Source organism: Nycticebus coucang, chromosome 5, assembly GCF_027406575.1.
Source record: "Nycticebus coucang isolate mNycCou1 chromosome 5, mNycCou1.pri, whole genome shotgun sequence".
In the NCBI taxonomy this organism is placed as follows: domain Eukaryota; kingdom Metazoa; phylum Chordata; class Mammalia; order Primates; family Lorisidae; genus Nycticebus; species Nycticebus coucang.
Window position 1 is genome coordinate 4,089,481 of NC_069784.1, and position 24,146 is coordinate 4,113,626.

At 39.6% G+C, this 24,146-nt stretch overlaps 1 protein-coding gene across 14 annotated transcripts in view; it reads left to right on the forward strand.

The window, feature by feature from the left end:
- The window catches only part of LRRC7 (leucine rich repeat containing 7), a 626,043-nt gene that overhangs the window by 315,893 nt on the left and 286,004 nt on the right, over positions 1 to 24,146 (forward strand). For all 14 annotated transcript variants that reach the window (XR_008380264.1, XM_053592544.1, XM_053592545.1 and 11 more), the window contains one exon: positions 23,521 to 23,599. Coding sequence is in view for 13 of the 14 variants with exons in the window: in XM_053592544.1 (XP_053448519.1) it covers positions 23,521 to 23,599 (79 nt within the window). In the remaining variant the exon portion in view is untranslated. The remainder of the gene's footprint in view (positions 1 to 23,520; positions 23,600 to 24,146) is intronic.

Here is a 24,146-nt window from a genome sequence, read left to right on the forward strand (position 1 = left end):
CGCCACTGTGGAAGTTGGAATTTAATCAAAAATTTCTGAATGAGTTTACTTTGGTGGTAGAGGATTGCGCTGGTCATTATGGAGGATAGGTCTGAGAATATCCTGGAGAGCTGGTTTAGTTATGGCAAATTTCTTCAACATGTGAATGTCATCAAAGTATTTAATTTCTCCATCATAAGTGAAACTCAGTTTAGCTGGATACAGGACCCTGGGTTGAAAGTTATTTTGTTTTAGGAGATTAAAGGTCTATGACTACCCTCTTCTAACTTAAAAAGTTTCAGCAGAGAGATCTGCAGTTGTTCTAATATTCTTCCCCTTATAGGTTATGGTTTTCTTTTGTCTGGCTGCCTGCAGAATTTTCTCCTTCATATTAACGTTGGCAAAGTTAATTATAACGTATCTGGGAGATGCCTTATTCGGGTTGAGTTATGCTGGGGTTCTGAAACTGTCTGCTATGTGAATTTCAGAATCTCTTGGCATGTCTGGGAAGTTCTCTTTGATTATCTCACAGAATAGAGCATTTGGGCCTTTTGAAGCAACCCTGTCACCTTCAGGAATTCCTATAAGGCAAATATTAGTTGTTTTCAAATTATCCCAGAGCTCTCTGAGAGAATGATCCGTTTTTGCTCTCTTCCTCTTTGAGAGTTTGGGAGCATTGAAAAGCTTTGTCTTCAGTGTCAGAAGTCCTTTCTTCAGCCTTGTCCATTCTGTTACTGAGGGATTCTACTATATTTCTCAGATCTTTAAGGGCTGAAAGTTCTTGTCTCACTGTGTCAAAATCCTTGGTGATTTTGTCTTTGAATTCATTGAATTCTTGAGACAACTTTTGAAATGCTCTTGAATTTCTAATTCCAAATTTACCTCCATTCTATTAATCTTATTTGCAATCCAAATTCTGAATTTGATTTCTGCCATCTCAGCCATTTGTTTATGAACAGGATCTTCTGGTGTATCCGCCATTTCATTCCTTGGGGGAGTTGATCTAAAGATTATTCATGTTGCCAGAGTTTTTCCACTGATTCTGCCCCATGATTATTTTACACCATTTGACTAGATAAGCAGATAAGGTAAAGTTCAGTTGGGGGCTCCTGTAGTAGGGATTAACCAGCCCTTTGTCCAAGAGCTGGGACTGGTGTCTGTATCTTTTCACCTAGAGCTTTGCAAAGGACCTGTACAGTACTACGGCCTAAGACACTGGGGACCTGTTTGGTTGGTCTGGTGCGGCTATGTGGCTCTGTCTTGTTTTGAGCTGGTCTCCGTCCAATCCTAGTGAATCAGTAACTCTAGGTTGAAGTCTCAGCTGTGGAGAAATATGAGCAACTAAGTTACCCTGCCCCCCACAGGCAACAGCTGTAAAAGGAAAATCAAACTTTCCCACAATCGCACACCTAAGGTACCACTTTGGATAGTCCTCGGGTGATTGACCCAGGTCAGGAGTTCCAAATCAATTGTCCCTGTCAGGACCCAGTCTCAAGTGGGAGAGTTCAAAAGGCTCTAGCAACTAGATAGCAGGGGTCTGCTGGCAGGTTGAGTATGACTCACTCTGGTGCTCCGTGGAGTCAGAAGGACCCACCTAGCAAATTAATTAGACTGGGAAGGTTGATGCCTCCTTCCCCACCTTACACCTCTGTCACACCCAGTCACTGGTACTCTGCAGGGCTGTGACCCAGTTCTGTCCAATGAGCAGATGCTCTAGGGGTTTGCGCCTGCCTGAGTCTCAGGGAGATCTATGTCTCCTCGGCCAGACTGCCACACTCTGCCACCAGCCACCGGGGAGAGCTGAGGCCTGACAACCTTGGGTGCTTATTGGAAGCTGGGGCAGTTCACTCAGTTCCAGCACTGCCCCAGATTGATGTTGCTGCCACTTATATTCTGGCAGAATTAGCATTTCTGTCCTTGCTATATTCCCCTGTGGGCCAGGCTCTGTTTGAGTTCACAGAAACTACAGCTCAGCCCCACCCTGTGCCGCTGCCATTGCACCAATTCTCATGGAGCTGGCTTCTCTGTCTTGGCTGCACTCTGTATTGGGGTAGGCATGGTTAAAGCTCACATTCAGCTCTCAGTTCCTGCCTCTCCCTGGGCTAGTGCTCACACATAGTTCTCAGTGTCTGTTTTTCCCTGGGCTAGTGCTCACACATAGTTCTCAGTGTCTGTTTTTCCCTGGGCTGGTGCTGTTGTTCTGCCTGCTTTTGTCTCAGCTATGTTCCCCTGGGGGCCTGGTGCTTCTTAGGCTCACTAAAGCAGGACTTCTGACTCAGCCCCACCCTGGGAGTATCCTGTCTCTGCAGTGCACATATTCTAATCTCTGTCCCTGCCATGCCCCACCCGGGCAGATACCCTTTACTCATGGGGCCTACATTTCTATCCTAGATCTGTTCCGCCAGGGACTGCCACCAGAATAGAGGCCTGGCTTTCTCTGGTTGCCAAGAGAGGCAGGGAATGTCTCTCCAATATCCCCAGGGGTGTGAGCCCTATTGTTCCCTCCACTGCTGCTGCTGCTCTGTGCTGCAGAGTACTGCTTCTCCCTCTCCCTCTTGGTCCACTGTCTTCTCGTTACACCCATGCCACAGAATCAGTACAGACCTGCAACAGCCCATGCTTTGTCACACCTCTCAAGAAAATGCCCAAAAATCTGGACTCCATGGGAGACAGGCTTCCAGACCGTGGGGTGAGAGTAGAGGGGAGCACTGGAAGTTCAGAATTTTAGGTAGAGAATACAGTTTTATGCCTGGCAGGTGAGTTCCATGGCACACTAGGAGGTCCTCTCTTGGGAAGGAGTTCCAGTTTTTAGAGGGTCTCTCCCATGGGATAAAATAGGAGGAGATCTGAGCTCTGCTCACTTGTTGGTATACAGTATACTGCAAGCCATTCTCGTGGGGGAAGGAACTCCCATCTGCTTGGCGATGGATTTTGTACCCATTATTTATTTCCTTGGGGTCATAGCTCACCTCAGCAGGGTTGATGTGTGTTCTTCAACCTTCTGTCTTGGCTCAGCTCCAAACCATCAGCTTACTTGCTAAACTTCTGTCCTTTAATTCTCCTTCTGGATGGGAGCCTCTGTGGAAAGCTGGCTCCAGTCGGCCATCTTGCCTCCGCCCCCACCCCCCACCCCCGCCCCACTGGGTGATTTAGACGTTAGACAAGTAATCACAGATAATTAAATAAACAATTTTGTATGAAGACACGTTCAACATGTAGGGTTTCCACAAAGGATGAATGTGTTTGTAATCCCTCCTGTGAGGTTGCAGAAAGTTTCCCCAGGAATAGCCAAACTCAGACAGAACCAATAGATTAGATTAGATTGGCTCAATGGACTAGATAAATAGAGATCTGTTTTGTGAAAGGCCATCAGAAAAATCTCTTGGTCACATGTAAGTATGACTTTCCTGAGAAATCTCGTCCCTCTTAGAGCCCCATGGCAGTATCCTAGGAGCCCTTTGGCCTCACTTGGCTGGACACTCCACCTCTCGGAGATCTGCACTGCTCTTTTCTCTCTACTTCCAGGGCTTTGCTCAAATGTGCTCTCAGCAAAGTCATCCCAGACCATCCTACTTGCATAGTAAAAGTAAGATATTGCTATTATTACCCACTACAAGCACATTCTAGTCTCCTCCCCTGTTTTTTTTTTTTAATAAGAAATGGGCACTCCACATATTTAAATTATTTATGTATATATTTTCCAGACTCCTCTTACTAGAATCTAAGTTCAGTGATGCCCCAATTTTGTTGTTGTCATTTTGTTTGCTGCTGTATCGCCATTGCCTAGAACAGTGTATGGCACATTGTAGGAACTCAGTAAATATTTATTAAAAGAATTGGTGAATGAATGGCTGTTCTTGAAATGCAGATCACTGTTGAAATTTACTGGTGTGAATTGCTAGTGATTTCTTCATGTCTTTGAGAGTCATTGAGAAGTTTACAACATTATTGGGGGGATAAGACCAACTCTCATAAATAGTCAGTGAATATCATAAAATACGATGCAATGAAGTGCTTAATTATAGGGCACATATTACAATTATAAATTCTTAGAGAATGGAAGATTAATTAAGACTGCTGTTGTTAGGAAAGAGTTCAAGCAAATGATGTAGCCTGAAGATTTCCATGAATCACAGTAATATCTGAACGAAGGAAGCATCTCAGTGGGGGAGGCAATTGGGATGAACAGGGTCGGACGCAGGCATCTCTCTATGCCAGCTGGACTTGCCACTCAGTTTTTTCAATCACAATCTTAAAAGTACCAAATGTGTATTAAGAAAGAGAACAGCTACTCGGGAGGCTGAGGCAAGAGAATCGCTTAAGCCCAGAGTTGAGGTTGCTGTGAGCTGTGTGAGGCCACGGCACTCTACCAAGGGCCATAAAGTGAGACTCTGTCTCTACAAAAAAAAAAATAAAAAAAATAAATAAAAAATAAGAAAGAGAACAGCAACTAGATTTAGACCCAAGAAAGATGATCTTGGATCTCCTACTATTCTTTTGAGAATAGATTTACAGGTCATACATTTATATAGATTGCTTATTCTACACTTTAATAAAAATTACTAATTACATATTTATGTATATTCAGATACCAGATTCTATATTTAAGCTACAATTCCTGAGAAACATTATATGGACAAATACCACATTCCTTGGCTTTCAGACTGGTTTAGCTGGATAGTTCAAGAAAATAAAAATCTATCTTATGTTTAAAGAGGATGAGAAAACAGTTTATCACCAAATGGAAATACAAAACTCTTGAGAAATAAGACATTTTATGCACATGTAATTACTGCTGGCCATCTCAAATCAAAACAATTTTGTTTCTAGGAAATGACACATTACACTTCTTCAATTCAGAAGTTAGTCTGTGAGCATCCTTAGAAGTCCTTGAAACTGTTGTTTTGGGGGATTGGGCTATGCTTATGATTCTTTATGTTCAGAAAGACATGCAGGAGAGTGAGCCATTCTGCAACACTAGCTCAGTCCTCTTTTCAGAAGACTATATCTGTATGTAAAAGAGCTGTCACTGATTCTGTGGCAGAGACCTGGACAGTTACTTTGGGAGCATACAGCGTCCTTTGGAAATCTGTCAAATGAAGAAAAAGCAGACAGGAGAAAATTAGTGCAGCATCAACATCATAATTACAAGGTGGAAGATCCCTGGTGGAAAAGAGGCAGGACTGGAGAGAACACAGCCGTGGTGGGGACAGCACTCAAGACTATTTTGAGACAGGGACTCTCTCAAGCACTCATCAGTCCAGGTAAAAATTAGCCAGACATATGCTTGAATTAGATGAGTGACCTCTTAATGGCACTGATTCTCTCTGAGGCTGAGGGTGACTCTGACCTTGGCTGTCCATGTGGCCTACAGTCTTCACTTTTCATGTCCAGTTCTTCTTTCCATCATCTTGATCCATGATGACATGGATTTTATTTCCACAATTTTCCACTATTTTTTCTCCATAATTTATGGATGCTATTTTATATTAAAGCTCTTAGATAAGTGAGCTATCATGTGCAGAAGTTATCTGCACAATTTGAGTGAATAAATTTTGTCTCCCTCTCTAACTACAATGCCAACTGGCCAATTCCCTTCCATTTCCCCTCACATGATGCCAAATTGTCATTTCCAAATGAATCAGACTGTAACATATCAGGCTGTGACAGGTTTCTGGTAACACAGGAAACTATAATATCTTCTCTACCCAAAATGCTCCTTCCTCCCCATGACTGTGCAGTCCCCTTCTCTGTAAAATACATCCCAGCTGTCATTTATTCTGGGACTCTTTGACACCCTATATTCCTTCTTCCTTTGTGATACATTTTCTACCTTGTATATGTTTTTGTTTTGATTTTTCTCACTTTTTAATTTAATTTCTATATTATTTGACTAGATTGTGAGACTCTTGAAACCACATGCTATCTTATTCATTTCTTGGTTTGAAATGACTAGCACAATACTCAGTATAAAGGGAAGTGAGGCATTTAATAAATGTCTGGTGGGTGAACATTAGAAAAACACATTCTTTAAAAATAGTAATGTATTGATATTACATTACCTTAGACAACCTGCATAGGAGAGGGTGCTCATCTGCTATACTGGGAACCTACCAAGTGTTTTAACTCAGTCCTGGAAAAGACAGAAATGACCCTGCAGTAACGCAGCTGTAACCTCCGTATAGTAGTATATTTAATATCGTTGTTCCTTGGGGTAACAACTACCTCATGCCAAGCTTTGACTCCTTGAACTTCAGACTAATATAACCACCTGCGTGCTGGGTAAAGCTATCACCTATCCCCCAGACACCTCAAACATAAGTATTTAAACTCATCAGTCATCCCCACCTCATTATCGAGTTCTCTGTTAATATTACTGTGTTCTACACAGGCATTCAAGGCCAAAATCTGTTCCCTCTTTCAGCTCCCACGTCCATTCAGCCTCTAACTCCAGTCAAGTTTACCTCCTAAACATATGGCAAGTCTGCTTCCTTCTTGCCTATCCTAGGCCACTCAAATAGCCTCCTAGCTGGTCTCCTCATCCCCATTGCTGTCACCATGATTACCAAATCCACCCTCCACCAAACAGCATTAGCACTCTTTCTAGATCGCGACTGCATTTACTCTCTACTGTTTAAAGTACTTGAATTGATCTAGGATCTTAGGACTGTAGGGTCCTAAGACAGAATTAAAAGTCCCCACAACTGACTTCGATCAACTCATCCATTCCATCTGCAATCCCAGCAAGGATGAGTTGCACTTTGCAACTTTATGGTTTAGATGCTGAAGAGCTTCCTCAAATATTTAATACCATTTCAGCATCTCTGTGACTTTATTTGTATTATTTCCTCCAAGTAAATCACTTTTTACACCTTTTTATTTACTGAGTTCACTCATATTCATCATTCAAACTCAATTCTGATGTTATCGTTTCTGTGAAGTCTCTAAACTTGTAAATTAAGTCCAGGGTTTCTCCTTCATATTAATGTACCCTGTGTTTTCTCCATCCTAACACTCAATGTAGTATTAAAAACTCTCAATAGTTATATTAGAATATTTACATAGTTGTAATTGTTAAACTATTAAACATTTTAAGCATGAAGAAAACAATATGAGATACTAATGTGCCCAGTAAAGAGATTAAAGTGTTAACAATTATTATATAAAGACAGCACATTCTGGGGATGGGGTTGGTAAATAAAATGTTATAGAAACTTCCCATCTCTTCCACTTCATCTCTCTCTCTTAAAGTTAATGTGTTTAAATTTTCAGTGAAGTGCTAACTTATTGTATATGATATTCTACAAGGGTCCCCACCTTGATAACTGGTAGGTTATTTCTCCCCCTTTCCTTTATATTTTATTTGTGTGTATTGCATTTTGCTGAAGTCAGGCCTTTACTACGTACACCACAGAAGCGATGCAGTGATATCTTTTCGATGGGCTGTTGGATTTAATTTGCTTGTATTTTGTTGAGGATTTTTGCATCTGTGTTCATCAGGGACATCAATCTGTGGTTTTCTCTCTCACTGTGTCCTTGTGTGGCTTTGGTATCAAGGTGATGCTAGCCTCATACAATGGGTTGGCTAGTGTCCCCCCTCCTTGAATTTTTGGAATGGTTTCGAGGGGGGTGGGTATTAGTGATTCGCATGTTTGGTAGAGTGCAGCTATGAATTCTTTGGTCCTGTTGTTATTATTATTATATTATTATTGATTCAATTGTGCTGCTTATTATATGTCTATTTAGGAGTTCTGTTTCTTCCTGGTTCACTCTGGGAGGTTGTATGCTTCTAGAAACTCATCCTTTTCCCCTATGGATTCCAGTCTGTGAGCATCTGGTCGTTGGTAACAGTGTCTGATGGTCTTTTGTATTTCTGTGGAGTCAGTTTTAGTGTCTCCTTTATGTTTATGATGCTGTGCATTTGAGTTTTCCCTCTCCTTGGTTAATCTAGATAGTGGTTTGTCAATGTTGTTTATCTTTTTGAAGAACACCCTTTTTGTTGATTCTTTGTGGTTTTTTGTTGTTGTTCTCTATTTACTTTATTTGACTCTGATCTTCGTTATTTCCTTTCTCCTGCTAACTTTGGATTTGGTTTGCTCTTGTTTTTCTAGTTCCTTGAAGTGTGATGTTAGCTTGTTAATTTATGCTCTTTTGATTTTTTTGATGCAGGAATTTGATGGTACGAAACGCCCTATTAGCACAGCTTTTTCTGTATTCCACAGGTTTCAGTATGTTGTGTTTTCATTTTAAAAACATTTTAAATTTATGTTTTAACTCTTTCATTGAGCCAGCAATTTGTTCGGGAACACATTGTTTAATTTCCATTTATTTGTATAGTCTGAAGTTCCTCTCCCTACTGATTTCTAACACTATTCCACTGTGGTCTGAGTAGGTACTCAATATGATTTCAATTTTTAATTTTTTCATGCTTAAGGCCCCTGTGAACATTTCCTATAGGGGTCTAATAATTGACAAGTTCCCTCAGTATTTGCTTGTGTGAGCAAAACTATTTCTCTTTCATTTACAAAGCTTATTTTGCAGGAAATGAAATTCTTTTTTTTTTAGGAAATGAAATTCTTAACAATTTTCTTTTCCTCAGCCCTTAGAAAATGCCATCCACTCTGATCTGTGAAGTTTCTGACAAGAAGTCTACTTTAGTCTTAGTGGGGTTTCCCTTGTAGGTGACTAGACATTTTTCTCTTGCTAATTTTAAAATCTTTTCTTTCACTTTGATTTAAACATTCTGAATATAACATGGTTTGACGAAACTCTCTGTGCACTGCATTTTCTTGGGCATCACCAGGCTACCTGTACGTGACTGTCTAATTCTGTCTCTGGACTTGGAGAGTTTTCATCAATTATCCTTAACTGGCTGCCTTGCTCAGGAGCTCTGCGTGGGAGCAGCGAGCTGGCTGTGTCGCAGGCTTTCAGGTCCTGGGCAGCTGGTGTGATGGATGAGGGCAGGAGCCAGGGAGGATCAACCCAGGTGGCCGATGGCCAGTGATGGTGCTGCTGGTGGCTGCAGTGTTTGCTGGGGCTGGTCTGCAGTCCCTTGACAGGGTGATGGATGTGGTTCTGGGTGTATCAGGCGAGCTGGGTCCTCCCTGTGCTTCTCTGGCCAGGTGGCAACTGTAGATGGATCACTTCAAACTTGGCCCAAGCATGGGGTACAGCCCAGCATTAAACTCTCAAACTGGTGCTGTGGGCCCACAATCAGAGAAGGCAGTGACTCCTCTCAGGCAAACAATGTAGGCGGAAGCTGTGAGCGCACAGGCCTCAGCCTCAGGAAGCCTGCAGCAGAGTGGTGGCTGTCCTCCTAGATATGTCTAAGAGAACCCGATTTTCCTCTCCAGCCTTGGCCAGGTAGAGGCTACAGCCATGTCAGCCTGAACCTTGGACCAAGGGCAGAGCGCAGGCCAGTGTTGCATTCTCAAAATGCACCTGAGGCCTGTGACTAGGGAGGGTGACATTTCGTCTGCATCTGACATCATTTCTTTCTTTCTAACCCTTAAATCTTTGTTCTTCTGCAGTCACTTTTTCGTAAGTTACAATCCAACTAGGAAATGATTTACTTCATCATCCAGATTTTCATTTTGTTTCCACTTAACTGCTCTAATCTTCTCTTACACTTTTTATAAAACTATTTCCTTCTTTGCATACCTAACATTGCTTTGTGCTTTTATTCTTTTTAACAATCTTGCCAGAGGTTTTCTGCTTCATTAATTTTTCAAATAATAGGCATTTGGCCTGAGGGTCTTTCTTATTGTTTGTTTTATTTATTTTTCAATTCACTAATTTCTTTTTTTTTTTTTTTTTTATTGTTGGGGATTCATTGAGGGTACAATAAGCCATGTTACACTGATTGCAATTGTTAGGTAAAGTCCCTCTTGCAATCATGTCTTGCCCCCATAAAGTGTGACACACACCAAGGCCCCACCCCCCTCCTTCCCTCTTTCTGCTTCCCCCCCCATAACCATAATTGTCATTAATTGTCCTCATATCAAAATTGAGTAGCCTAAATGCCCACCAACCCAGGAATGGATTAACAAGCTGTGGTATATGTACACCATGGAATACTATTCAGCCATTAAAAAAAATGGAGACTTTACATCCTTTGTATTAACCTGGATGGAAGTGGAAGACATTATTCTTAGTAAAGCATCACAAGAATGGAGAAGCAATTCACTAATTTCTATTTTCTATGGCAACTATTTTTATTATGCCTGTTCTTATACTTTCATAGGATTTACTCAGTTGTTTTTTAGTATTCTAACACACTGGGGTTTTGTAGTCATCCTCATGTTGTCTTTTTTTTTTTTATTAAATCATAAACACATAGATCATGTATACATTAATGCATTTATGGGGTACAATGTGCTGATCCCATGTTGTCTTTATTGCAATGTCTTGCAGGTGACATGAACTAGATCTCACTGAGTTCTCGCTAGTCACTGCCTTTCACATCATGGCCAAGAATGGTCAAATTTTTTAAATGCTCTTATTTATAGTTACATATATTCTTTGATTATTTGGTATAGGCCAGGGATCTATTAATTTAATACTTTCTTCTCCATTATATTATGAGCTTCTCTAGGACAAATACTATGTGGTGGGCGGCGCCTGTGGCTCAATGAGTAGGGCACCATTCCCATATACCGAGGGTGGCAGGTTCAAACCTGACCCCAGCCAAACTGCAACAACAACAACAACAAAAAAAAAAAAATCTGGGCATTGTGGTGGGCACCTGTGGTCCTAGCTACTTGGGAGGCTGAGGCAAGAGAATTACCTAAGCCCAAGAACTGGAGGTTGCTGTGAGCTGTGATGTCACGGCACTCTACTGAGGGTGATGAAGTGAGACTCTGTCTAAAAAAAAAAAGAAAGAAATATCATATGGTCATGATTTTTACATACTTAGAACATTGAAAGATTTTTTTAAAAAAATAAATACAAAAATTCTATCAATTTTACTAAAACTTGGTTATTTATCACACTATATATCTAGAAAGAAGTCAGTAAAACATCCATGCTGCCTGTAAATCACTCTTCCTCCCTTAATTCTTTCTGTTCCTTAATTAAATGCAACAATCCTAGTTAAAAGCATCAGCTGCCCACAGCAAAGAATTTTTCATCTATTATTCTTCACATCTTAATGCAATAGTCAAATACAAACTGTATGTGCATCAGAGATCAGTGCATTTCAGGATGTTGTAATCTCTGAATAAATAGTCTGTGCCTGTTGGTAGAGCTGATACCTGGCCATCATGGACTACATTGCTTTATATAGGTAAAGTAGGATCATGAACGATAGGGTTGAATTGAGCAGTGATTCCATTTCAAGTGTGATTGTTGATTTTCCATAGCTTCATGGAGACTATGACACTATAATGTAAGGATTTTCATGAAAATGAATTAATTTGAAAGCTCTTCCTAATTCTGCAACAATTAAGTGATTTTTCTCTGATCCACAAAATCTTATTTCTGTACAAGAATGACTTTGAACAACATCATAGTGAGCAACATCATTATTGTTAGTTATAATGAAAGGCAATCAGAATTGAAGGCATCATTTTGTGTTTTACCAACTTGCCAATTATCCCACCCCTTGTCCCAAATGCAAAACAATGAAGACAAATAATATCCTCGACTCGCAGATGTGAGAGAGAATTTTTCTCTCTCAGATACGTCAGAGAAAGTAGATATGAGGAACAAGTTACGCCATGAAAGTCTTTAAACGTTGGAGCCTATTAAGGGAAGAATAGAGACTTGAGTAATGTATATATTATAAATTCTTGGGAGAGTCTATTTTGGGGTGTTCGTGTGGGCTGGGAAGAAAATGTTACCATGCACTTGTTCTCCGTAAGCAATCAATGTGCTCTCTGGTGTTTGGCAAATCATTAGACCATTTATTTAGAGTAGAACTCACTATTTTTTTCTATTAAGTGCCTACTTTCAACACCGTTAATGTGATCACATTCTTCTGAAATGTGATCACTAGCGCTTTCCTCTCTTTGAGACTACCTTTCCTTTCTACAGAATCTACTTCTGCCCAGAATTATGGCGTTAAAATAAACAGAGGATTGGGCCCCTCTGTTTCCTAATGGACACGATTTAATGGCAGCAAAACTCAGGTCTCTTTCTCCTGTCCCTTTCTCAGCCTGATGCCAGAGATTTTAGCTTTTTAAAATCTTTTCATCAGGAAATAAAATCAACAAATAATGCCTGTGTGTGTTACCAGCACTTTCGCCATGGGAGACAGAGCTCACAATCGGGTCACTACTGAACACACGGAGGAAAGGAGCAGCCTCTGCTCCCTAACCCTTCTGAAATCTGTACTGGTCTCCGTCTCCTGGGCTGAGCAATTTTTCTAGAGTTGCAGGAGAGCCCCTTTTGAGCTAAGTGAACTTGTCTTGTCTCAGTAAATCCCTCCCCCACAGAAAAAACAAAAAGGCAAGAGAACAAAGTTGAACCAGTAATGAGCATTATGGTCCTGTCGTTACCATGCCACTAGGCTCCCTTTCAGCTTCCGTAAAAGGACCTTCAAATCAGGACTGAACCTTACACCATTTCTAGGCTCATAATAGCCCCTCTCAACATGCAGGCACAGTGAATGCTTAGTAAAGTGGTTGATTGATAATGAAGGAAAAAGCCATTAGTCCAATATGAATTAAAATTATTAAACAGTCTACTTCACTTAATAATGATTCAATATATTTGTTGTCAAAGAAGAGAGAGAGGGAGAGAGAGAGAATGAGGTGTCCTTTAGATTAAGTCCAGTCCATTCCTCGGAAGTCTTTCTCCTACATTTACTAACCCTGTAGCTGGATGCTTTTTCTTTTCTAGTTTATAACAGATTTCCTTTCTGAAATCTCTGATCAGTACGTCCTACTCAATGAGCCATTGCCTCATTTGCCAAATGCCCTTGAGACATGCAGGTATACACACAAACTAATTTTCAAAATAAAATTAAAGTTCTTCCTTCTATATGTCAACATTTTAATTTTGTTTTAATCTTTCTGGATATAAACTAGAAAAAAACTTTCATATTGCATTATCATCTTAAAATGGGTATAATAATGCAATTTAACTTATTCAGGCTGATTCAGGCTCATTGTAGTTTATGGTATTGAACCATATTTTTTAGTGTGAGTAGCTTTTTGCCTCTACACAAAATGGGAATTATAAACAGGAAGAGTGCTGGTGTCAGCTTTGTGGTTTTTCCCATCATCTTCTCCTTGATGAGACCATCAGTTATAATTTCCTCATTCTGATGCCCTGACGACGTTGAGTAGACCCCTCTTCTTGTTTGCTCCTTCTAATAGGTAGACTGAGTCACATATAAAAAGTACAAATAGAACTAAGCTACCAGCACATTTGGTCAGTATGTCAAATACAGAAATAAAAGACTGTATTATCTGATGATTATACTCAAATGAATAAAGGTAATCATATAGTACACCTTGCTATGTCTTTTTTTTTTTTGAGACAGAGTCTTACTTTATTGCCCTCGATAGAGTGCCATTGTATCACAGCTCACAGCAACCTCCAACTTCCGGGCTTAGGCGATTCTCTTGCCTCAGCCTCCCGAGCAGCTGGGACTACAGGTGCCCACCCCAATGCCTGGCTATTTTTTGTTGCAGTTTGGCAGGAGCTGGGTTCAAACCCTCCACCCTTGGTATATGGGGCTGGCACCCTACTCAGTGAGCCACAGGCGCCGCCATGCAATGTCCTTTTAAGGATGTCATATGGTCAGTCTTGAGTATGCCTTAAGCTCAGAGTTCCGGAAAGCTGGAGTTGTATGTATTTGACCTGGAGAGTAAGTATGGAAAAAATGCAGTATATGTGTGTGCTATTATAAATGCTGCATCGCCAATCTCTTGTAGTTAAACTTTATCTCAAAGTGGTTTAGAGCCTAGATTTAAGGGAGGCAATTTCCTAAGTGAAATACTTCTATGGTAGTGCCTAGAATAAGCTTGGCCTCGTTTCAAATCCCGGCTAGCCTCTGAACCTCAGTTTGTTCATTAATTAAAGGGGAATAATAAAACACACATTATTAATAGGATGAAATGAAGTGCTTTATAATGTTTTATTAACAATCTTGATTTTTTTCTGTTCCTTAATGTATTAGATATACAAATAACCTGATTACCTTCTCAATATTGAAAAATATAATTATAAAAATGTGTATCACAAAACATCCAGTGAAAATACTAAAATCTTTTTTTTTTTTTTTTTTTTTTTTTTTTAATTTGGCCGGGGCTGGGTTTGAACCCGCCACCTCTGGCATAAGGGACCGGCGCCCTACCCGCTGAGCCACAGGCGCCGCCCCTAAAATCTTATAAACATGTTTTTCTCTTTTTATTTTATACAAGATATTAGGACTTTTGTCTTTGGCTAGCATATGATACATATCATAGAGAAAATTATTTGGGCTGATGATATTTGTGAAATTCAGAAAAGATAAGTATTCGATGTATACTATCCATAGCTATTACATATGCATTGATTTATAAGTAAGTAATTTACAAAAATTTATAAGTAAAAAGCAGTTTTTATGCATTTGAGAGAACAATAAATTCTTTGAAACTCGGTATTTGTACAGAAGTCTATTTTGTTTGTGTGGAAAGAGGTAGTTTGTCTTCAGATAGGTAGTTAGTATCCATAGCTTCTGTAGTAAGATCCAATCTTTCCTTCTGTGCTTCTGAAGTGTTTTTGGTCATTGCTTCAAGCTGTTGATGCTAAAATATCACTAAATACAACCTGACGAGCCTTCACTGGGTCTCCATCGTTTTCCCAGCTATAACCGAGGTACTGGTGGGAATATCAAGAAATTGATGTCAGCTGATGAATCTCACCTTCTGACCTCATTCCCCTCTTCCCAGATCACCCCTTTCCACAACTCCAGGGATTTTGACCCCTCGGAGCCACCTATCCATTCACCTCACTGTCTTCTCATGTACCATCCCCAAACTTGATGACTTCTCTTTTATCTTTGCGTGAGACATATTCTGTGGCCCACCACAAAATCTCTGCCTTTGGGGCCCCCTTGACATCTCTCCTTCTCTACCAAATCATCGTCCTTGTTCAGCAAAGGTCCAACCCTGGCTGAATTCAGCTCTCTACCTAGAGCTGAAAGGAACTGAATGATCACTCACCCTGATGGATATCACATCAAATTGGCGGTCACAAACCCAAGTGCTCTCCTAAGGCCGGCTTCCCACAAGTCGCATCATCCTTCCCAGCCCATCGACTGTTCTTCTGTCCTGGCAGTTATTTTGCATCTTCTCCTCTGTCCAGAAGCCTCCTACACTTCTTCCATCTTCACGGGCACAGATCCTACTCTACTAAGAAAACGGTAGTTCTCTTAGAATAGACATGCCTCGTCCTCTGTTTCCAAATAAGGCAATTGTCCATTTTTTTTTTTTTTTTATTGTTGGGGATTCATTGAGGGTACAATAAGCCAGTTACACTGATTGCAATTGTTAGGTAAAGTCCCTCTTGCAATCATGTCTTGCCCCCATAAAGTGTGACACACACTAAGGCCCCACCCTCCTCCCTCCATCCCTCTTTCTGCTTCCCCCCCCCCATAAACTTAATTGTCATTAATCAAATAAGGCAATTGTCCATTTTTTAAGCTAACCATACCATTTGCCTATAACACACCATCCTTCCTATGGAATTACTTTATAGCCCTTACTGTGTTGGGTTGTTCAGCCTAGGTTTGAATTTTGTCTAAATATAATGAACTTAAGTCTTTAGGGATGTTCAGAAAAAGTGAAGTTGTCATTGCTCTTAGATGAAAGTTCATTATGGGGCCTAGGATGGAAAATTCTAATGATATGTCCACTGACAGATAGAGATTAGAGCTCTCCTTTTATGGTCTACAAATGTTTGACCCTGTTTTTCACAGTTAGCACAAGTCAAAATGGTTGGAACAAGATGCAGTGTTAAAGCAAAGGCTGTTTATTTCCCATCTCTTGATGACTAAAGTTGAAAGCTAAAATGAAATTCATCTTAGAAAATATGTGCATATATGTTTATATAACAAATACATATAAACATATAACATGTATAATTAAATATATATAAAATAACCTTTATAAATTGAAAACTATGTGTTTTCACCATAGACCAAGTGCAAAGGTTGTTTAATAAAAGTGTGGTCTCTAAAATCAAATCTAATAATTTTAATGGAAGGCAGCATAGTGGAGTGAAGAAAGGAACCCCGAAAGACATAGTGTTTAAAATTATTTAGTTAAATCCTGTCTATATCCATTCTCATCTACAAATATCCATTAGATATTTAAATGAATCTCCTAATAGTAGTTATTCATTCATAAAATAGAAATAATATTTCCTCATATATCTTCTTCAAAGAATTATTAAAAATATTAAATAATTTTACAGAGCAACATAGAAATATGTAACATTCCTTACCTCTTATTAACGCAACAATTTTATCTAGTGTTTCTGGGGTACTTAGTAAGTGCCGGACACCATACCCACTGTTTTCCATTCACAGCGACAAATACTCAGAATAGCCCTTCGAATTAGATCTTAATAAGACATGAGGAAATGACATTCAAATAGTATAATGTCTAATATTACATGGTCAGTTAAGTGACAAAACTTGCACTCAGCCACCCTCCCACCTGTGCTTTTAACTAGCCTCTCTGTGCTTGGGCTGATGAAATTTACTCAAAGAACTTTTCCTGAACTCCAGGGCCCATTTATTAGCGTACATGGGGAAGTTCCCTGGTTTTCCAAAGGAGCGTGTTGTACTCCGGTGAACAAAATAAGCATACTCTTATTTTCCTGACAGAGACTTTCCTGAATTCGTAATTATCTTGTTCATCGATTGCTTAGCTTTTTGTGTGTTTTTCATCATTCCAACCCAGGACTCTCCCTCAGTTGTGTAAATTTCCTGTTGATGTGTAGATGCACATTCCTTGTTCTACCCCTTACATCATCTCTTTGGGCAAAAATTCCCCAGGAGCTCTCTGACCTGACCCAGTCTAGACTGTCTGCCGACCAGGCCTGCTGGGGGCTGTCACCTTGTAACATTTTATGCTGCTTTGGGAAATCCCATAACCACTCTTGTGCTGGACCACCTGGTTTCTGGTTAGCACTTTTCTTGCTTTCCTGCACCATTTTGGTGGCAAACATCCTACAGAAGCTTCTTGAAAAATAGTGTGTGCAAAATAAACACAGTAGAACCTCCATAGCTGCCCACCTCCCTACAGTGATGCCCTCCTTAAGTCGACTAATTTCCATAGACCGGACATGCACCACAGGTGCGTCTCAGTACAGCAAGCCTGGTTCCTTATGTTGACCACGTCTGTAGGTTGACCAGTTTGTCACAGTCCCTTGGGTGGTCAACTCACAGAAGTGCTACTGTAGGTTGTGAAATTGAATATCTGAAAATACCTTTTTTTAAAACCTCAGAGTTTGTTACTTCTAACCATGCAGCTTATTTTCAACTCAGTTAAGTTTGAAGATGTATTAGCTTTTTTTCTTTAGTATCCTCAGCAGGTTGGCTATGTCCTTTCCTTTTTACAAATCCTTTAAACTGGCTGTTTAGGAAGGAGAAGGCTGCTTCTTAAAATTCTACACATGTTCTCAAGGAATGTCATTTGTTAGGGAGGAATCGCAAGGTGCAGCACAGCGCGACCCCCCATCGCAGTCCCCAGAACAGGCGTGATGCCGAGAAGCTCCGTCAGTGCCGGCAACTCTTTCCTTGGAACTTATTCTGACCTTGGAGAATGTGCTTTTATTTTATTATTAATGTTCTCTGAGGCTCTGTCTCAGTCTGTTCAGGCTGCTGTAACAAAATAACAACACGCTGGGTAGCTTATAAACTGTCACTGTTCACAGTTCTGATACTGGGAAGCCCCGGTTCCAGGCACAGGCAGACTGATTTGGATGAGGCCTTGTTCCTCATAGACAGATGCTCAGGCAGGGGGAGGCCCGCAGTGCTGCGTAGAAAAGGCTTCAGGTGATGGCAGCTCCCCTGTCCACTGTGTCTTGGCTCAGCGGAAGGAGGCAGCCAGCTCTCTAGGGCCTCTATTACACAGGCACAGACCCCACCCGTGAGGGTTCTGCCCTCATCACCTAACCACCTCCCCGATGCTTCACTTCCTTCTGGATACCATCACCTTGGACGCTGGGATTTAAAACACGAATTTGGGGGTTATACTAACATACAGGCTATAGAGGCACATTCTGGTATTTCTGCAACCAGTCAGTATTTCTCCTCCAAAAGTTATTTTATGCAAAAGCTTGGTTTTTAAGGGAACTCTTTATATTTTAGTGGGAAGTCTGACATGTCCCAGTGAAAGACATCTTTAAACATTTTGGCAGTACACCTGTTTTAGAATTAGCATTTGGCTTTGTTTAATTAGAAGACAGAACTTAAATTTCACTCTTATTTAACTTCAATTTTCTTAATTAAAAACCTTTTTTTTTTTGAAGAATACAATATAGTATTACTAACTGTGTCTCTATGTTGTACATTAGATCTTCGTAACACGTTCATCTTCTCTGCCCAACGTCTCCCCACGATCCCCCGCCCCTAGAGCCTGGTAACCACCGTTCTACTTTGCGTCTCTAAGACTCTGACGTTTTTAGATCCTCCGTATGGGTGATCAGACGCAGTAATCATCTTCTGTAGCTTGTTTATTTCACATAGCATAATGTCATCGATGTGAATCCATGGTGTTGCAAATAGGATGATTCCCTTCTTTTTAAAGGCCAAATAATAGTCCCCTGTGCGTGTGCCTCTAAGGCAGCTAAGAAAGCTTCAGAATTTGGAGACATTTCTTCATAATGTTCTCATTCAAATAGATCGTGGAACTCTGTATGAAGCCCCTTTATTCTCCCTTCTGTTTATTCCCAATACTCAGTGAACTGGTGAGCTTTCTAATCTGAGCTTTTCTGTTGTTCATTCTTTGAAATTATTGAAATATTCCTGGACTGTTTCATGAGTATTTTTTATTCTTTGTTTTCTTAGTACATTCTTCTATGACTTAGGTATGAAAATGTCTGGACTATTCTAATTTTATCTTTTTTGGTCTAAATTTAATGCATTTTCTAGACGATTTTCCCCAATTTTTCTATTATTATTCTATATAGTTTTTCTTCCAAACAGCCTTTTAAGTTAGAATGGAAATTTAATAAAAATGGCGTTAAATTGCTTTCACTTCCTTTTTGATGTCTGTTCCCTTGGCATGATGTCTGGTGCTTTTGAGTCCTCAGAAAAACAGCATTTATGCATACAGTATAAATGTGTAAACGTATACACACATATATTTATATGTACAAACATGTATGTACACATACAATATATATATTACACTATTATGTAATTACGTGTATGGTTGTATACACATGTAACTGTATGTAAATTCATATGTCAACTATATGATTCATATATAACTATAATTCATGTATTAACTACATCCCATCTGTGAGAGAATTTATCTTGGCTGCTGTATTGACGGGATATTGGCATAGCTAATTCTTATGACACTTCTAAAAATTTATCCCAAAGTCGGTTCATCTTTATGTGGTTTTGCTTCTTTCACTGACTGTCATCCTCTGCCTCTTTTTTTATTTCTAGTAATTATCAATGGCATTGTTACAGCACTTTGTGCCAGCTGCTTTTTTGGTCTCATCCTTTTCAATCTTCACAACTTGATAGACGCCATTTGTGTAACCATTTCAGAACAGGAAACTAAGATAATGAGAGTTAAACTCACTTGTCTAGGCTTACCCAGCCAGTAAGGTGTGAAACTGGGATTCTACCTTAAACCAACAGACTTTACTTTGAATTATTTTAAGTTGTAAACAGCATAATACACACCTTTAGAGCAATAATGTAGTGCCATTTTCATTGTAGTAGGCAATTCTGTTTTCAGAAAAAGATAAAATGCTATAGTCCCTTCCTTAGAATCATATTTCAATTTACTTCTGTTTTCCTATCTTGGTTTACACATAATTGAACAAACTATCATCATAAGATGAGCCCTGATGGAGGTGAGTATTAGGCACACAGGCATGTAATGGTCCCACTTTGGAGACTGAAGGAGAGCAGCTAGAGATGAGAAGCAGCTTGTACTGCTGTTGGTCACAGACATCAAAGTAGGTGTGAACTCTGAAGGGAAATGTTGCAGGTGGCTCACAGGTGAGCTTACTGACTGGGCTGCCATGTTTTAACATCTACCTAACAAGGGTAGCCTGGGTCTCATAGCCTTTCAAAAAAGAGAATGAATCCTTCTTATTAAATTCATAAATAATGGAGCTCCCAAACTTATTGGATTTCTTCCTTAGAAGTCAAAATAATCCATCAATCATTTTAAAACAAGGTAATTTCTTTTATCCCCATTTTTTGGATGTGTTCTTGGGGTCCAAGTACAGTTTTGCTACATTGAGATATGACATTTTGGTGAAGCAAGGGCCTTTGGTGCAGACGTCACTTGAAGCAACACATGTTGTACCCACCAAGCAACTTCTGTCATCAGCTCCCACATGCCCACCCCTCCAGGTCTCAGCACACTGCCTTCCGCATGCACAGTCCTTAGCTCCTCTCATAAGGGAGAACGTTCAGTATCTGTCTTTCTGTGTCTGACGTGTTTCACTTAAGATTATGGCCTCAAGTTCCACCCACGCTTCTGCACAAGACATGATTTCATTCCTTTTTACAGCTGAGTAGTGTTCCATTGTGCATGTATGTGTGTATATATGTGTGTATATTCGTGTGTATATGTGTGTGTATATTCGTGTGTATATGTGTGTATATTCGTGTGTATATGTGTGTGTATATGTGTGTATATTCGTGTGTATATGTGTGTATATTCGTGTGTATATGTGTGTATATGTGTGTATATTCGTGTGTATATGTGTGTATATGTGTGTGTGTATTCGTGTGTATGTGTGTGTATATTCATGTGTATATGTGTGTGTATATTCGTGTGTATATGTGTGTGTATATTCGTGTGTGTATATGTGTGTGTATATTCGTGTGTATACTACACACACACACACACACATATGCACGTTTTCTTTATCCAGCTGATCAGCACTTAGGTTGATCCCATACATTTGCTATTATGATTAAACTTAAGAGTACAGGTTATCTTTTTTATATGCTGACTTATTTTTCTTGGGGTAGATATTCTGAAGTTGGATTGGATGGTAGTTCTATTTTTAGTTCTTTGAAAAATCTCCATATTGTTTTCAACAGAGGCCTCACTTATTCAATATATTCCCCCCAACAGAGTGTAAGTCTGTTCGTGTCCTTAGCCCACTTTTTAATAAGGTTAATTACGGAGGTTTTTGTTGAGTTGTTGGAGTTCCTTATAGTTCTGGATATTGTTCCCCCACTGGATGTAAACTGAGAAAATACTGTCTTACGTGTTGTATGCTGTCTGTTGGCTCTGTGGATTATGTTTTCTGCTGTGTAAAAACTTGGTAATTTAGTTAAGTTCTATTCTTTTATTTTTGTTTCTGTTGCCTGTGCTTTTGAATTATGAATTTTTTGTCTAGCCCAAGGTCCAGAAGCATTTTCTCTAGCTTTTCTTCTATTTTTAATAGGTTTTGCATCTTTTTTTATCATCATTTTCACATATACATGTGTTCATTAGGCTTCCATTTTTTGCCTTCACAAAATTAAAAAGGCTTAAACTTTAATAACAATAACAATGTTTAAGATAGGGACCAGAAACAAAAACCTTGCAAAGAATGAATGAAGACAAATACATTCAGAAAAGAATATGTTTTGCGTCTTACATTCAAATCTATAATTCATCTTGAGTTAATTTTTGTTGGCAGTGAGGGAGAGGGATCCAGTTTCATTCTTGCACATACTGCAGTCCCATTTTTCCAGAGCCGTTTATTGAAAAGGCTGTCCTTTCCCTAGTGTATGTTCTTGTCAACTTTGCAAAAGATCAGTTGGCTCTAAGTATGTGGCTTTATTTCTGAGTTTTCTATTTTGCCTCATTAATCTAAGGACAACATAATGTTTAATGAAATTTCACATGGAAGTGGGTGAGAAACATCCTGTGCTCTCCTTGGCACCCAGATTTTGCCCTGGATAATACATGACCTGGCTGGGATGTGATGCCTTTCAGCTATTTCATTGGCTTCAGGGTTTCAAGGTTCTGTGGACATGGTGGTAGGCTAAGGGTAGAATCTAGGAAGAAGGTGGAATCTTTTTCTTTTTTAAGACAAGGTCACACTCTGTTGTCCAGGTCAGGGTGCAGTGGCATGATCATGGCTCACTACTATAACCTCAAACTCCAGGGCTCAAGCAATTTCCCCTCAGCCGCCCAAGGAGCTATAACTATAGGTGCGCGTGACTTCCCTGGCTAATTGTTTTATAAGACAGAGTCTCCGTACGTTGCCCAGGCCGATGTTGAGCTCCTGGCCTCGGGCCATCTTCTTACCTTGGCCTCCCAAAGTGCTGAGAGGACAGGTGTGCATCCCTGAGCCCAGGCAATGGTGGAATCTTTGGTTTCGAGCATCTACCCTCAAAAAGCTCAACTACATCCTGCCACAAAATGTGTCTTGTTCTTCTGTCAGATACAAAGTACGGACAAGGATAGTTCATCATGAAAATGTTTATTTCCTTAATAATAATTTCAAAAAGTGACAGAGGTCAAGCTGCAGACGTATCATGTCCTGACAGCTCCAGCCTTCCTTTCTGGCTTCTGTAGAGCCTCCTATGGGGCAGCATTTGTATCAATTGATGGACATTTAACCCACGTCTTTTTTCCCTCTGACCCTCACATGTAGAGATTAGGTTTGTGGCTTCCTGGTTTTCAGTTTCATAGAAAATATCTGCATTTTTCTGTCACAAAGCCAGAAATACAGCTGTGACAGAGATGAGCACTTCTCCAAGGGCACTCAGCAAAGACTAGTGCAGAGACACGGGGAGGGGGACACAGGGAGGAGACGCTCATCTCATCCCGCCTCCAGACGCATGCCGACCTGCACTCTGTGCGGCCATAGGAAAGAAGCTGTCACATTTGTTAGAGACCCATATTAGTCTGGGAGTGTCTACTGTGACACGTTCCTAAGTATTTCTACATGTGTACATATTCAGTCTCCCCAGTCTTATAAAATGATTCCCAGAAGCAGAGATTTTATCTTCTGTTTTCTTTGTATCTGCTGATCCTGCCGTCTTTCAGTAGTAACACTGTAACCAAATAGCTTAAACTATTATTATTTCTTTGGGTTATTAAATGTCTAAGTTCTTGCCTAGGCCAAAAATACAATTGTTCTCAATTTTATATCCAATTTCCAATTGTTATTATCATAAAGTATTATTCAACATTCAACTCTTATTAGAAAACGTGTCTATAGTATATGACCTGATATGCTATTAAGTTATTAAGTTATTATTCCTAATTAAATGATTATTCCTAATTAAGTGATTATTATAAATGGTGTTTTGACTCATATTTTTAATAATTATTCTTAATATTAGAAGTATAAAGAATATTTGCTAGAACTTTTTCATATGCTTTTGTTTTTTTCACATTTTAGGTGTACAAGAATTTCCCGAAAACATAAAGTGCTGTAAGTGTTTAACAATTATTGAAGCCAGTGTCAATCCCATTTCTAAGTGAGTATGGGTGATTCAATTTTATTTATATGTATGTTTTCATTGGAAAATAATGTACCAAGATAGATGAAATTCACAAATAATTGAACTTTAAATCTAACAATGGTGTAGCATTTAATAGAATTGATAGGAATGAAATAATTATATCAGCATAGTTTGATAAAAGATGATTAAAAGCATTGCTGAGTAGCAATGAAGGCCCCATTGGCAGAAGATGACATTACTTTGAAGCAAACTATGTCATCATTTTAATTTTTTTTCTGTAACTTTCAGGCAACATTCCATGAATGAGAATTGAAACTAAGAAAAGTTATTAGTCTTGTCATGGGGGGTCATCAAGAACCTGGAGGAAGCTAGAGACAGTGCAGAAGTTTAGGGTTTTGATGAGTGCATAAAAATAAATGACTGTGTAGTTAATAGTGACTGAGCGAAACTAGAAATAGTGCTTGAATGCCAGAGACTGCAGCAAGAGCAAAGGGATGATCCTGTGAAAACGGGGGACCTGGGAGGTAGAGATGCTGTGATCAGAAAGCGGGAGTTTGTGGTT